The following is a 15,212-nucleotide window of genomic DNA, read 5'->3' on the forward strand; positions in this document are numbered from 1 at the left end:
AATGTTTGACATCGACTTACGAGAGTTTTCTTGTCGCCGCCGCCGGCGGGTGTTTTCCCAAATTCAAGAAGCAACATGGCAGCTTACGAAGATTACGAGCGGCTGAAAGCTCTAAATTCACATCCCATTTTTAACGTTTTACGAGAAAATATAAAGAATTCTGTAAATCCAGATGAATCCGAAGAACTTTTGGATGTTCGAGATGGTGATTTGTATGTATGGGACAAAGAACATCTGCATTTACTTACAACAAATCTGAAAGGTCTCGTAGGCCCATCAGTTTACGATATGGAAACATTGAGGTATCAGGTAAGACGACGTTCACCAGGCGATGCTTCAATCGACATAACCCAGTACATATGGGCCTAGGAAATAATTGTGTTATAGTAGGCTAATAATCATTGATAATTTACGGTCCTACTAAACACCACCAGATACCACCAGATACCAACTAGAGCAATAAATCCTACCACCAGAGAGCAGCCACCTGTTTGGAATTGATTATTAAGGCCCAAGGCAAGGGTATATTGCAAATTTCAAAGCTTAATTCTTTCAGAAACTAATAAAATTGAAGTTTAAAGTTGAATTTCTCACCGTCGTATTCCAGAACCGAATGCGTTTGATAAACATTATAGCAACGAAACGAACGTATTCATCCGTGTCTCTTGTGTATTGTATTCAACAGTCAACTATGAGGCGCTACCGATGCTTTTTTGTTACTTTAGTCAGTCACATAAATTACACCAATCGATTGCGCGATTAGTCTTTCTTTTGACATTATGTTTTTATCATGTTTTGTATGTCAAAATCGGTAACGATAACATAACAAATAGCATACGATACATTTTTTTTGCACATTAATTTTAATTATTTCCCTTTTTTCATCGTTTTCGTATACTCTGGGTGCTGTAGGAATTGTTATTATATTATTATTAATTCAATCTCTCTTATGGCATTAAGAGCTTGGCAATTAAATAAAAAATGTTGTATATTTTCTATTTCACCACTCTGACATATAGTGCAGTGGCCAGATATTTCTTTAGACATAAAATACACGGTAATATCAAGTTAAAACTTCTGTTTTATTTTCTCTTTCCACATTCCTATTCTATAATGAGTTTACTCTATTTTAACATACGATTACCATCACTGACAAAAGGTAGTTGGCATTAAGTTTTATGTATTTTTAATAAATGTTATAGTGTCTCTCTCTCGAAGTGCCATATAATGAGACTTTGGCGATCATGTTGTGCCACAATTCTCTGTCTATTGCCATGTTCAGCAACTCCACTTCTTTGGTATTCTCGCCTCTATTCCGAATCCACTCAGCTATGCTGGCCAACCAAGTGACTCTTTTTCTCCCCCTGCTCCTTCTTCCTTCTATTTTCCCAGTTAATGCCAAGTTCTCCAGACCTCCCTTCCTCAACACATGTCCCATGAATCTCATCTGTCTAATCCTAATATCCTTCAGTAGTTTCCTGCACATTCCAGCTCTTATCAATACATCTTCATTACTAACTCTATCTGTCCATGGAATTCTCATCATTATCCTTAGAAACCACATCTCACAGCTTTCCAATCTTTTTCTGAGGTCAGTTGTGATTGACCAGGCTTCACTTCCATACATCAGCACAGGATAGATGTAGCAGTTTAATACACGCAACCTGGTTTCCATACTCATCGCACAGTTCTTCTAGACATTCTCCATTTCTCCAAATGCGGATTTCGCAAGGACTATCCTTCTCTTTATCTCCGTTACACACCTGGCATCATCTGTTATTTTGCGCCCAAGATAGTTAAAAGAGGACACCTGCTGAATTAACTGGTCTCCTGCTCGAAGGTTACACGTTGGACTCTCCTTTTTTGACACTACTAAACACTCTGTCTTACTACAATTTATAGACAGACCCATCTTTTCGCTCTCTACAACCACATCCTGCAACCTTTGGACATCTTCAGCTGACTCTGCCAGTAGAGCAGAGTCAGCTGCATATTATTGTTATAGTGTACAGAAATGAATTTCTGATTTTAATTGACCAAATGAATTCATCGGTAGCGCCTCATAGTTGACCGTTGAATACAATACACAAGAGACACGGATGAATGCGTTTGTTTCGTCGCTATAATGTTTATCAAACGCATTCGGTTCTGGAATACGACGGCGAGAAATTCAACTTTAAACTTCAATTTTATCAGTTTCTGAAAGAATTAAGCTTTGAAATTTGCAATATACCCTTAATAATCAATTCCAAACAGGTGGTTGCTCTCTGGTGGTAGGAGTTATCGCTCTAGTATGTATCTGGTGGTATCTGGTGGTGTTTAGTAGGACCCGATAATTTAAATATTTCCATACCAAAAAGAAAATATAAAGCGACATATGATAAAATATTTACAATTTTTTTTTATTGTTTTTCTTATTTTAGACATAATAATAATAGTAGGTCATACGTAAATTTGTCTAGATACTACTGACTGCACTGTATAATATTAATTATAAGTCTTGGCCGTTCTTGCTAGGCTAGGGCTATGGTTTTTAGGGAGTGTCACTGTAATGCGTAATTCATAATTTTCTCACCTTTTTTTTCATCCAAAAAAGTCTTTTTTACTATGTATGTCTAGCTATTTTTGTTTAATAATATGATTGTTGCTGTTTTATTATACAAATTTTTTCTTTTATAGACTTTACTTTGTACAAATGCACCACTTTTTAAAATAGAAAGTGTGTCTCTGAATGATACCAATGAATATGTTATGCTCTACGGTCAAAAGGGCCTAACACTGTTAGCGTTGCCCCGACGATATGGTAAAAACACAGAATTTGAAGGTGGAAAAAGAATAATTAACTGCAGGTTTGTACTGTATATAATTTGTCTTTAATAATGAAATCTTCTTGTTTTACTCAACTGACCTTGTTGCTGCTTGTTGTAAGTCTACTCTTTTCGCAGCTGACCTTGTTGCTGCTTGTTGTAAGTCTACTCTTTTCACAGCTGACCTTTTTGCTGCTTGTTGTAAGTCTACTCTTTTCGCAGCTGACCTTGTTGCTGCTTGTTGTAAGTCTACTCTTTTTGCAGCTGACCTTTTTGCTGCTTGTTGTAAGTCTACTCTTTTCGCAGCTGACCTTGTTGCTGCATGTTGTAAGTCTACTCTTTTCGCAGCTGAGCCTCTTGCTGCAACTCCTGATTAATCTTACCTCATTTTTCTTATTTACTAAATTGTGTTGGTTTTTTTTTTTGGCAGGTGGGGGATAAGAATAAAACAATTCAACAACTCTTAATCTTACCTCATTTTTCTTATTTACTATATTGTTTTAAACATAAAATATTTTGGTGGGGGCGGTGGGGAAGAATAAAACTATTCAGCAGCACTTACTGTACTAGTTTGATTGAATGAACAAAGTTGTTTTACTTTTTTTTGTTATACTTTTTAATTAAATTATAGAACAATCATGATTGCTGAACGAATGTTTATGAGTAACCCATCACTGAAGCTCCTAGAAGCCAAATGGCATCCTGGGGATGACGCACACATCTCAATTCTGACATCAGACAATATTTTGAGGTAATTTATCAAAGCTAATTTTTTAATTTGTGATTTTTAGTTAAAACTTATATACTCCACTCATTGTCATTTTTACTTTAATTATAATTGCTTTGGCGAAATACTCAAGGTGATTGATTACTTTATTTCCCTTAGAATATTTGACATCAATGTGCCTCAGAGACCAGTACAAACTCACTATCTAAGTGAGGATCCAAGTTCGTGCTTGATGTCTGACAGTTCAACATCTTTCCAAGCTGCACTTGGAGAGGTCGCCATTTCTTTTGCATTTGGCCCTTCGCAGAAAGTGTCCACACGCCGACAAGGTCATCCAAGTGTTGTACATCCGTTTTATATATTGAAGGGTAATGGAGATGTATATCTTTTAATGAACAGTTTAAAAGATAAAAGGTCTGTACATTTGTATTTCATTGTCAATAAAGTATCATATTATGTAAAGACAAGAAAATACTTTGAAACCAATTATTTTGTGCATAAAAGGTGTGTACATTTGTATTTAGTTGTCAAAAATTTATCATGACAAGAAAATACTTGAAACTATGTTACAAAGAAATCAAATTTCTGTGAAAACAATTATTTTGTGAATAATTTTAGAATTATAAAAAGGAAAAAACACAGAAAAATGAGTTTCCATTGGGTTCTTAAAAATAATATGATATATAATCTTTTGTTGTTTAGATACGTTAGGACCAAGTTACAAGGCCCATTGGCGATGTACCCCCCTGCTGAAGATAACTATGGGTTAGATGCATGTGCTCTGCTCTGCCTGTCTACCAACCCATTAGTGCTCGTTGTTGGTACATCATCTGGTCATCTCCACCACTGCCTTGTCTTGACAACAGAAGATGATTATGAAGAAAATGTGGTTAGTATTTCATATGCATACAACAGCGATAAACTCTTAAGTTAGACTGCATAGACCATCAATATGCTTATAATGGAAGTCTTGTTTGAGAGTGGAGTAAAATTATTTTTGAGTTACAACCAGGTCAGGATTGAAACCTGGACCTTGGGATTGGAAGACAAGCATGTTAATCATCAAGCTACAGCTTAACTTCTATTTTTACATGTAGAAGGAGACAGTTTAAAATCATCATACCTCATTAACATTTACTTGCTTTTAAATAATTTCTAATCTTGTTTTTTATTTTTATAGTCCATTACTTCTAGCAGTTTATCGACGCAAACATCAGGTTGCGAATCGTCCTTGTATGTATATGAAACTATTGAATTGCCGATGTGTGCCGTTGTTACTGATGATTTTGATGAAGACATTCCGCACCCTGTTCGCCTTTACCTAGGTTTGTGGTATAATAATAATAAAAACTTTATTTAATCACGGTAACAATTTTTCGTTTTTCCACAATGCTGTAAGACACAACTGCTAAAAACAAAATAATTGGAGCATAATCTGTATTCAGGATTTTGAATAACATTTTTAGAACATAGTTTTTGTTTTCATATTACCATTTAGATGCTACAAGTGTGTCACGTTACTACTGTACACACAGTGCAGGGGTACACTCGATATCTCTTCCATGGGCTAAGAAACTCCAACGATTTTGCACTCAAGGTAAGATGACAGAAACTATTTTAAAACTAATTATTAAAAGTTTAACTGTGTGCATTATACAGAAATAGTGGTCACATTGGCAACCATTGCCATAATCCTGGCTAATGATTATAATAATATCAAACATTTATAAAGCACTCTTTACCGGAGTCTCACAGTGCAATATGAAAAGAATGAATATTAAAATAGGAAAATTTTCAGGAGAGATTTCAATTGATATGTACTGGCTTATGATAAGAATGTTAATAATTATGTTGGTTATTATATACAAAGGAGATAGTGATGGTGATATGTTGCTGGCATTGCGTGAAGACCAGCCTTGTAGGATAGAACACCTTGTGTGCACTCAACCTGTTTCAACATGGTTAGTAATAATATAGTCTTCATTCAATGTTAGGACCAATCAAGCTTTAAACAGTCCTGGCTTAGTTTCATCCATCATTCAGATGAACGTAAAACTAATTGACATTGTCGTTCACGACAGACGTCGGCCATAACAATTTTTAAAAAGTCTTTATTCCCACTAAAACATTTTAGATGAATTTGCTTTGAGTAGGAAGCTTGTAACATATTTATTTCATTTTCAGCCCACCTTCACCAATCCTTGGCTTGGCTGTTATTGCAGACCAGTTACTAGGCAACAGTCTTTTGTGTCTGACCTCTAGCTATGAATGCCTTTCACTTCCTGTTCCGTGAGTAACTTAATTATTTTTAAATAAACTATTCCCAACTTTGTGTGGATTATGTCAGTACAAAATGCACTTATTATTAAAGAAATTGAAATAAATTTGATGTGCCCATGATGATGTCATATCACTACCATATTTGGGCATATAACTACCATATTTGGGTACATCACACTTTTTTAATAGACAGAGCTTAAGAGCATACGTATGCAAAATTGTTTGGTGATAACCTCAGTGAACCGGTTCTTACTAACAGCTATTAAGCATTTTTTGTTTTAACCAGAGCTTGAGAATCATTCTTGTTTTTTTTTTAGACATGAAGAATATGAGCCTCCGCCTGATTTAATTTCTGAAAGTGAAATGTCAAGGGCTGCTAATAAACGATCAGACTCACAACCTTTTCAGAATAACATAAAGCGACTATTAAACCGCAGCTCAACAAACCCAATACTAAGGTAGCTAGATCATTTTCATAGTCATAAGAATCCTAGAATTGATTGAAAAATATCATGGATGGGGAAAGAAAAGAGAAAAAATGCCATTGAGTATTTCATTTTTTTTTTAGGTCAAGTAACAAAGTAAAACTAAGTCCAAATGAATGCTTTATGCTTCTAGGGCAAGCAACTAAAACTTTACGGGAAGAATACATCTTGAAACAGGACTTAGCCAGAGAAGCAATTGAAAGGCGGTGAGAACAGTTTATAAATTATCATCATAATCGGGAGGGTAAAATACGGGAATTAGATTGTAAAAAGTTGTATTAGAGCTGTAAGTTGGTGGTTAACATGCTTGCCTTCCAATCCCAAGGTCCTAGGTTCAATTTTGACCTAATGGTATGGTTATAACTCACGACTCTTTCGACTCCACTCCCTAAGCCTTAATTGAGACTTAGTTTATAAGCACGATAAATTATAAAATAGTTTATCCATCCTGTAATTGGTGAGTTAGTTACTGTTGGATGCAGTACAAAACAAAAAGGGCAAAATAAAACACAGAAATTTTAATTCTTTTTCTGTGCCTCATCACCTTAATTGTTAATTTTTTGTTTATAGAGTAAAAATATTAAAAGAGCAGAAGCAGCAGCAACTGAATGATTTGAAAGAGTGTGATAATTTAAAAGAAACACTTGGAGCTAAAGCAGAGGAGCTGGCTGACAAGTATGAAAACACCAAAGATAAGCAGTATAAGATTATATCACGTGTGGGTACCCTCCTAAGACTTCTCCAGAATTGTGTACCGGTGCTTTCTGATGCCGAACAAAGCATGAGCAAAGAACTCGCAACTATGGATGAGAAACTAAAACATTTATCAAATTCGGTAGAACATGTAAGTTGATAAGATAACCTCCAATCCCTAGATCTTGGTTCAAATTCACACTCACGTCATATTGCGAATTTTGGACAAAAAGTGTTTTGAGAGCGCTTTTGATTTAAACATTAGCGCGAGCCTATCTTTACCGCTGAGAATTGTATTGAGAAACCCGAAGACTTCACGCGAGCGAGACGAACTGACTAAGAACATTATTACTATAGATTTTCACTTCATACACGCTTATTATTGAACAATAGTTAGTATAAATATCTGCTAGTTAATTAGAGACATTCGATGTTACTAAGAATACTAAAGAAATTACTTATAATACAAATTTAAAAGATTTATAACGATTCTAGTTTAGGTAACATTCGCCCATTAACAATGAAAACAAACAAATCCTGCGTAGGAAATCGCGGAACTCTAAAAACTTTGTTTTAATATCACGCTAAAATTGTTTCCGAATTTTTAAATACATATTTGTAAATATTATGTTAAATTTCAATATCTTTACTTTTAATCCTCAAAAAATCAAAATGTTGATATTTTTTAAAAGAATTTTATGATCATTTGAAATCGGGTATATTTACTATCGATCGCGCTCCGCCGGTGCCCGAGTAGGTGTGTACGCGTCGCTTTTGCAGGCTCTATTCCCAGTAGCGAGTTTCGGTCGCGCTAACATAAGCAATGTTTTCTACATTTACATGCATTAGGGGTAAATTATGTTTAATTGTTTTTACCGCATAACAAAATTCCCAAATTTATTTCTTTTCTTGCCTAACCGTTTCTGTCACCCTAAAATCAAATGCTTTAACTGCATAATTTTAAGCGACAATAACATACAAATAGGCCTACTATAATTTGATCACTTCTGCGCAATACTTTAAAGTTGTTGTATACAATTATTTTAAGAATATAAATAAAAACACACAGAAACTAATAAAATGGCAACTAATTGAAAAGTCAAACTCATTTATTTCATCAATTAAATATTTGAAAAAAATCAAATCAAGTAAGATACTGCTGTGTAGGCCTTAAATATGATTACTGTATTTTTTTAGTTTTAATTTGTATAATGGCCTAGGCCTAATAATAGTACTAACAACATGTTTATTTCTAAAGGCAAGAATAACAAACAGCTTTATTTATTTACCTTCAATATTAAATCTATGAGAAACCTCAATTATGAGAATCATTTAAATTTCTGTCACCGTACATTTCATTATAATGAAAACCTTTAATTTAAAAGACATTTAATTAATAAGAGCTGGTCAAATTTTTTTTAATGTCAACATGCTGTCCATAAATAGCCGCTTTCGAGTGATGCAAATGTTTTCTGGAGTCAGATCCTATAAAAAATATAGAAATATAAAAAGTATGTTAATTTAAATATGTATTTGAAAGGTGGGCTAGAGGTATAGGCCTACTGCATGATAAATTAGGCTGAAAAACCTAGCATGTGGTCCTAGGCCTACTACAAGGCCTAGCTTGATGTTTTAAATCCCATAAAACGTTTGAATTTAATACAAGTACAAAATCTAATTTATATAGAGTTGTAACGTGTGGTACATTCAGTACATTAATTAAAATAAATGAGAATGGGGCCTAATATTAATAAATAAACATGTAAAAAAATTGGCCTAAACGACTACGTGTGTATCTTATACGCATTGATTAACACGCAGTACGCGTTGGACCATCAAGGCTAGGCCCAGCTTCGCACAAACCACCGTTATACATGTGATTTGTTTACCTATTTCAATCGCCATTTAAAAAATACCTGAAAATATCAACATGCCCATTTTTTGTCAAACGAATATTTACATTACATAGTAACTTTTTATTTAGTCACTCGTTTACTCAAAAATTGAGGAATTTTTTTATGGTCTCGTAAAAATGTACAATATTATTATTGATAAAAACCGTATAAAATCTAACAAAAAGAAGAGCAAATTCAATGATTACCTGACACGATCATAACTGCTATCCTGTTCCAAAAACCAAGTCACGTGCTTCTTCAACCCTTGCTTTAATTATTCTCATGAATTATTCATAAGGAACTATAATTTAAGGCTTTCAATTGGTTAAAAGAGTTAACCCTATTAAAATTTTAAATTCACATCATTTCCGGGTGATGTTGTCGCGCTTCGATGAATCTCAGAAATCACAAATGACCGCTAGAGGGCTCACTACTTTTTGTCTAGTCTAAATGAATGTGAATTAAATTATTAAGTCAGTTTTCTCACTCATTTTGAAACCTAGCGTATGCGTCTACTTAGTCTGGGTTCCAGACGGAGTTTTGTCTTAATATTAGTAAAAAGATAAATATTTTGGCACATATGGCGTTTCATACGTATACTACTTGAATTGGATACTCCGTCTGGGGAAACACGCACAAGTCACGTGGTTTGACACCAAGAATTCTTGGTGCATACGATTATCCGGTTGACTAGTTTCAGCTGCATGCGATTGGCTACTCACTCGTACACTGTTTTAATATTCATATTTCAGAATTTCAAAGACTCAACAACTAAGATGATGCGCATGCGCTATGTTACGTTTAGACAATGTGTACTTGGGTACATTAATGAAAGTTTCTGAAGGCTAGAAATTATTTTATATGCCTAGTAGTCTGGTAAACATTTGATGGGATTTTTCTCAAGAACATGAAAACTCGTGATATGATAGGCTAGCTTCTCCGCAAAGCAAACATTGAATGGATCATTTATTACGCGGAGATAATTTTGATCTAATTTCCACCCAGACCCTGTCCTGTTCTGTGTGGTGGTGTAGCCCTGTTGTTGTGTGCCTTCGGTGGTGGTATTTAGGCCTACTTTATTGGCGTTTTATTTGGCAGGTCATACGTGCGAATTGAGTAGGACCTACGAAAGAGGCCTAGACCAAGGACTAAAAAATTAATAAACAAAACAACTTGGCATTACGATTTTATATTTCAACAGTCTCGATCGTACATTCAGCACTGTACGTACTCGATCTTTTTCATTTTGAAACAAAATGATCATTGGTTGATTCGAAATCCATATTTACATACCTCCCGCCCCATATAGCCAAATACGGTATGATAAACTACGTCATTCTTATCGGATGTTTGCGGTCTGCAAATCGATTTCTATACGTGTTTCACAAGTCTGTATTTTCAGACAAAAATCGCGGTCGAAATAAAAACAAATAAATAAAAAAAAAAAAGATAATACAGACTTGGGGCAAGTCTAGCGTCTACTGTACACTAGATATTTTAACCAAAAAAAATAAATAAATTGAAAATGATAAATTTGCTGTAATTGTAAAAGGTACAGTAAGAATTGACCTGCTCAGTATAACAATACTTACTGTAAGACAAACCTTAAAGTCTACAGCATTTTTGCTGTTTAACACATTGACTGCCAAGGCATTTTCCGTAATTTCTGTCCCAGTGCCAAGTCCCGTTTACATATTAAATTACAGTTTGAAAGTGTAACATCTGGTCACGGACTATCATGATGGGGTCAATATCTGACCCCCATCCTCTGACCCACCCTATCATCGAGAGATAAAAACAGTAAACCACACTGAATCATTTCATCCTTTATTATTTTTATTTACTATTAGCGCAATTTATGACAGGTTTGAGATGATTATATTGAGTGTGAGGGCGCCATCGTATCAACCATATTCAATGCATGAGGGAATAAACACAAACAAACATATGACATTTATTTTTAGATTATCGTTTACGTACATCATTCATAAACTGCCATGCGATAATTCCTGTTCCAATCACCACTGCCAGCGATTCTACATACAATACAAAAGTGCTACGATTTTGACGTATTACGTCTTGGCAAGTAGCGACACGCAATTTTTGACGTATAAATACGCCGTGGCAGTGAACGTGTTAATATGCTTGATACAAGTACAGTAGTTAGAAATCTTAGAGGATTGGATAGCACTCACTCAATTTTATCTCAAAACGTACTCAAATGCAGTAAATATTAATTTTGTAATCCAATTTTTTAAGGTGACAATTTGCATGATAACGCCTGTGATAATATTATCATTAATAATGACCAAATAGAACTACTTTAGATTTTACAGGTAAACAAGTTTCATAAGTTTCACTGTAAAGAAAAGCTCTTAAATTGTTTTGCAACAGTATACTCTACAAAGAGATATATACCTTACCATAGAAAGACGTATAGAGAAAGAGATAAGAAAGGTCTATTCTTAGAGATGTTAAATGTAGAATCAATTAGCACAGCCTGTGTATTACTCTACCAAACTCCTTCTTAGAGATGTTGAATGTAGAATCATTTACCAAACTCCTTACTAATTTACAACACTTACATTTTCATTAACCAAAACATTTTCTTTTCAAATAAATCATTTAGGTGAAGTTAAAGGATAGCTATCAACAAAGAAACCTGAACCGGAATAAGCAACAAGCATCACATCCTACCCTTAATCAAACTCAGACACAAAAATTAAAAAGTCTTCTCAGAGAAGAGTAAGTCAGTTTTTAGTAAATGTTCTTGCTGGTACTTTATTATTATACTATATATGTAGATCTAGCATATTTCTTAATGTAAATTGTTGTATGTGGTCACTTTAATTTATTATCCGAAAAAAAAAGAAATTTGTACAATTAATTTTGTGTATTAAGTAGATGTATGAAATTCATATTTTTACTATTTTCTTTTAGGGGAGAAAACATAGCAGGTTTGGTAAACGAAGTAAAAGATATTTCTATGCATATATGAATGATCCACTACACAACACAATCAACCTATACTAACATGGGTTGACTGTCGATACCATGAAGGGGAGCAATCGATTATGTGGTCGGTCGTTGTCTCGACCTAGAATCCACCAAAACTATGTCACAGAATCAAGTGAGGAAGCACATACCATATGTCACTGCATGGACAAGACAGCATAACTAGTTCCTCTTAACATGACAAATGTCACGTGTATAGTGGACAACATGTAAGGGACTAATATCATTGTTAAGTTCAATCTTACATCTAGTGCTAGAATAGCTACATTGGATTCTACAGTATTTCAATAGAATATACTAATATGTACAAAGAAGTACTGTACAATTAATGGTGCTGAGCTATGAAGACCTAAAGCTCTGTCTACACTATCAAACTAGTGTGATGTGCCCAAACATGGTAGTGGTATGAATGCTTAAATATGGTAGTCATGTCAATATATGGGCACATCACATTTTTTGTCACATGAAGATTTCACAGAGCTTTAACATGGTGACACATTTCACCTTTTTATAGTGGACAACAATAGCTATATTGGATTTTACAGTATTTAAACAGAATAAAGTAATGTACAAAGTGCTACTGTACAATTAATGTTGCTGAGCTGTGAAGATTAAACAGTATGAAATACGTTTTTATAATAATGTAATACAATTTTGTAAATAAAAAAACGGCAGATTTTATGACTATTTTTATTTCTATGTGTAATCAACATCAGTATCCATAAACAATGGACATTCATGTAAAATGATAATGGACATTCACATTCATGTAAAATGATAATGGGCATTCACATTCATGTAAAATGAGAATGGACATTCACATTCACGTAAAATGAGAATGGACATTCACATTCATGTAAAACGTTCCTACTACAATCCCATACATTTAACATTTCATGCACCTTGGTTTAATATATACAATAATAAAAGACTTCAATACTAATAACTATCTATGATCAACATTTCCTATAAAAGGTTTTGACAGATAAGTATACACATATACTGCAATATAGTTTTCATATAGGTGTTCTTTCTATCTAATACACACTTGCAGAACCAGGTGGTATACTGTACATTGAATAATTTGCTTACAACAAGACGTTCTTTGTGTACAGCAGGTAACTAAAAGCTAAAATGGAACTAAAAAAGCACCAAATATGTTATTCTTAATATCTATAATTACAATACTGTATGACTTGATATTTTAAATCAGTTTTTAGTTTAAAAAATCTTGTTTCCAATCAGTTGGTTAATGTACGTTTGTCATATCTCCATGGTCTTTTATTGAATGGCACACAAGTAATGAACCAAATCATACTATTATACATAAACAAGTCTGCTTGCCATTCACTTGTTAAAAAGGTTCTTCAGTTTTTCCCTATCCTCTGTGTCTTTTTGCTTTTGTTTCATCTCCATTTTTTTCAGTTCTTTTTTAACAGCTGTTGTCAGGCTGGGATCTAGTTCCACTGCACGTTCAAAATCTTTCTCAGCCTCCGTAAAATTCCAACAAGCAGAATGAGCCTTGCCTCTTCTAAATAATGCTTTTACATTATCTGAAAATATGAAATACTTAGTTTAAAATGTGAAAGTAATTTAACGTAGTACATACATTTTAGGTAAACATAAAAATGAAACAGAACTTTTCACATGCGGCATATACACCTGCTTGCTCAAAAACAAACAGAGTGGCGAACACAAGTGAGACTCAATGTCTAATGACGATTAGTGTCTAAGAAGATGATGATACTTGTTTTACAAAGAATTAAATTAAGTATCAACTTACTACGATCTTTATCAAGGACTGAAGAAGTATGTTCAATAACTACCGGATAATCTTCACTAATCAGCTTACATTGTGAATAGTTCAGTAAAAATGGAATCCTTAACTTATCCAATTTGAACCAAGCCTCTGTGCCAGGCTGTTCATGGATCAATAAATTCTCCAAACATCCGAGAGCTTCTGCGTATTTTGCTTCTGCTTCTGCAAACTGTTTGTCTTGATACAGTCGGTTACCGTCCTCTTTGAGACGAGGCAAAGCATTTAGTTTTTCGTCGTCAGTCATTGCCCATGTTTCTTTTTCATACTGACCAGGAAATTTGATGTTCAAAAGGTCAAAGGTGAACTTAAGGGGTTGTGGGTTACGTACAAGTTCATTTAGGTCACTGTGACCCATATCTGGTGCTTTCATTTGAGCCATGCCTCCGCAACAATGGTGTTTGTTCTCTGCGGTAGACTTGGTACCGGTTGCAAATTCTCTGAGCTTCTGCGCTACAGTAGGATATGCAGACACTTGCTAAATAAAAATCAAAATTAAGAATTGTTACATCATTGTACAGTATTAGTAAATATAGAGCCAAGATATTTATAAATCTAAAATTGAGTTATAGAAATAAAAAAAAGTACTTCTAAATTTGGAAAACTATTATTAATTAATTTCAACACGTCATTTAGATACATTGGTATTTTTACTAACAGCATTCCTGATATTAATCCTATTAATATCTTAACATTAATAGTAATGCACCTCGGGGGGAACTGTAAATTCTGCAACCTCTTGAGGGCGCATTGTCTTCAAACATTGTTCCCAAACTGTAAGCTTGAATTGTTTTCCGATGATAATCTCCATTGGTTTTGTCTTGCGGCTGTCATCAATAACCGTATTCTCATCATTGCATAGTTGTGTTTTATAGTGAAAATATAGCTAGTGAAAAATAAAATGTATTTGTGAAATATAGGCCTATATATCATTTCTGATTTAATAAAACAATAACATATTTAATATAATTGATCAGTAATTTTAATGTTATTAATATTCATGTATATAAATATTATTATTAATACACTTATGGTTCTGACAAACTAACATTACTTTCCATAATGGAGAATGGCTATCACGACCTCTCGCGCTTCATACCGTATGTACTGGCTGGTGGCCTAGCTGTCAAGACGACGACGAAGTTGCCCACGACTAGACGACCGCTCTACTCTCCTCCTTATCCCTCTTTTTGAGAGTAGGAGATGAGGAGGCCTAGCAATAACTACAAATTATAACAAACTAATAAACTCAAATACAATATTATCAACTTCAAATGAACCCTTATGATTTTATGTACCTTAGTTGCATATGGATAATCTTGTAAATCAGCAGATCCTGCAGCTAGTACTCTTTTTGTAACACCGATTTCAGACAGTTCTCGAAGACCTTCCATGATGAAAAATGTATCAAAAACTGATTGCCGCCCTCAACGACAACACATTTTTGTTTTTGTTCGAAGTACTCATCTCTCTCGTGATCACGACCTCGGCTCA

General features: G+C 34.2%; 2 protein-coding genes across 2 annotated transcripts; one reads left to right on the forward strand and one right to left on the reverse strand.

Annotated features, from left to right (window-relative positions):
• Positions 1 to 75: 75 nt before the first annotated feature.
• LOC140045539 (nucleoporin 88-like) lies at positions 76 to 11,967 on the forward strand. The gene is made up of 14 exons (XM_072090491.1): positions 76 to 309; positions 2,680 to 2,849; positions 3,439 to 3,558; positions 3,694 to 3,948; positions 4,237 to 4,423; positions 4,715 to 4,859; positions 5,033 to 5,131; positions 5,405 to 5,495; positions 5,719 to 5,823; positions 6,132 to 6,272; positions 6,383 to 6,505; positions 6,870 to 7,143; positions 11,517 to 11,632; positions 11,828 to 11,967. The coding sequence occupies exons 1-14, from the start codon at positions 76 to 78 to the stop codon at positions 11,883 to 11,885; spliced, it is 2,118 nt and encodes a 705-aa protein (XP_071946592.1). The 3' UTR covers positions 11,886 to 11,967.
• Positions 11,968 to 12,524: 557 nt separating this feature from the next.
• On the reverse strand, positions 12,525 to 15,135 carry LOC140045541 (AH receptor-interacting protein-like). The gene is made up of 4 exons (XM_072090492.1): positions 15,017 to 15,135; positions 14,428 to 14,604; positions 13,686 to 14,196; positions 12,525 to 13,455 (listed from the first exon to the last, which is right to left on the reverse strand). The coding sequence occupies exons 1-4, from the start codon at positions 15,110 to 15,112 to the stop codon at positions 13,250 to 13,252; spliced, it is 990 nt and encodes a 329-aa protein (XP_071946593.1). The 5' UTR covers positions 15,113 to 15,135; the 3' UTR covers positions 12,525 to 13,249.
• Between the last annotated feature and the right edge of the window lie 77 nt (positions 15,136 to 15,212).

The sequence above is a fragment of the Antedon mediterranea genome, chromosome 3 (assembly GCF_964355755.1).
Source record: "Antedon mediterranea chromosome 3, ecAntMedi1.1, whole genome shotgun sequence".
NCBI classification, from domain to species: Eukaryota; Metazoa; Echinodermata; class Crinoidea; order Comatulida; family Antedonidae; genus Antedon; species Antedon mediterranea.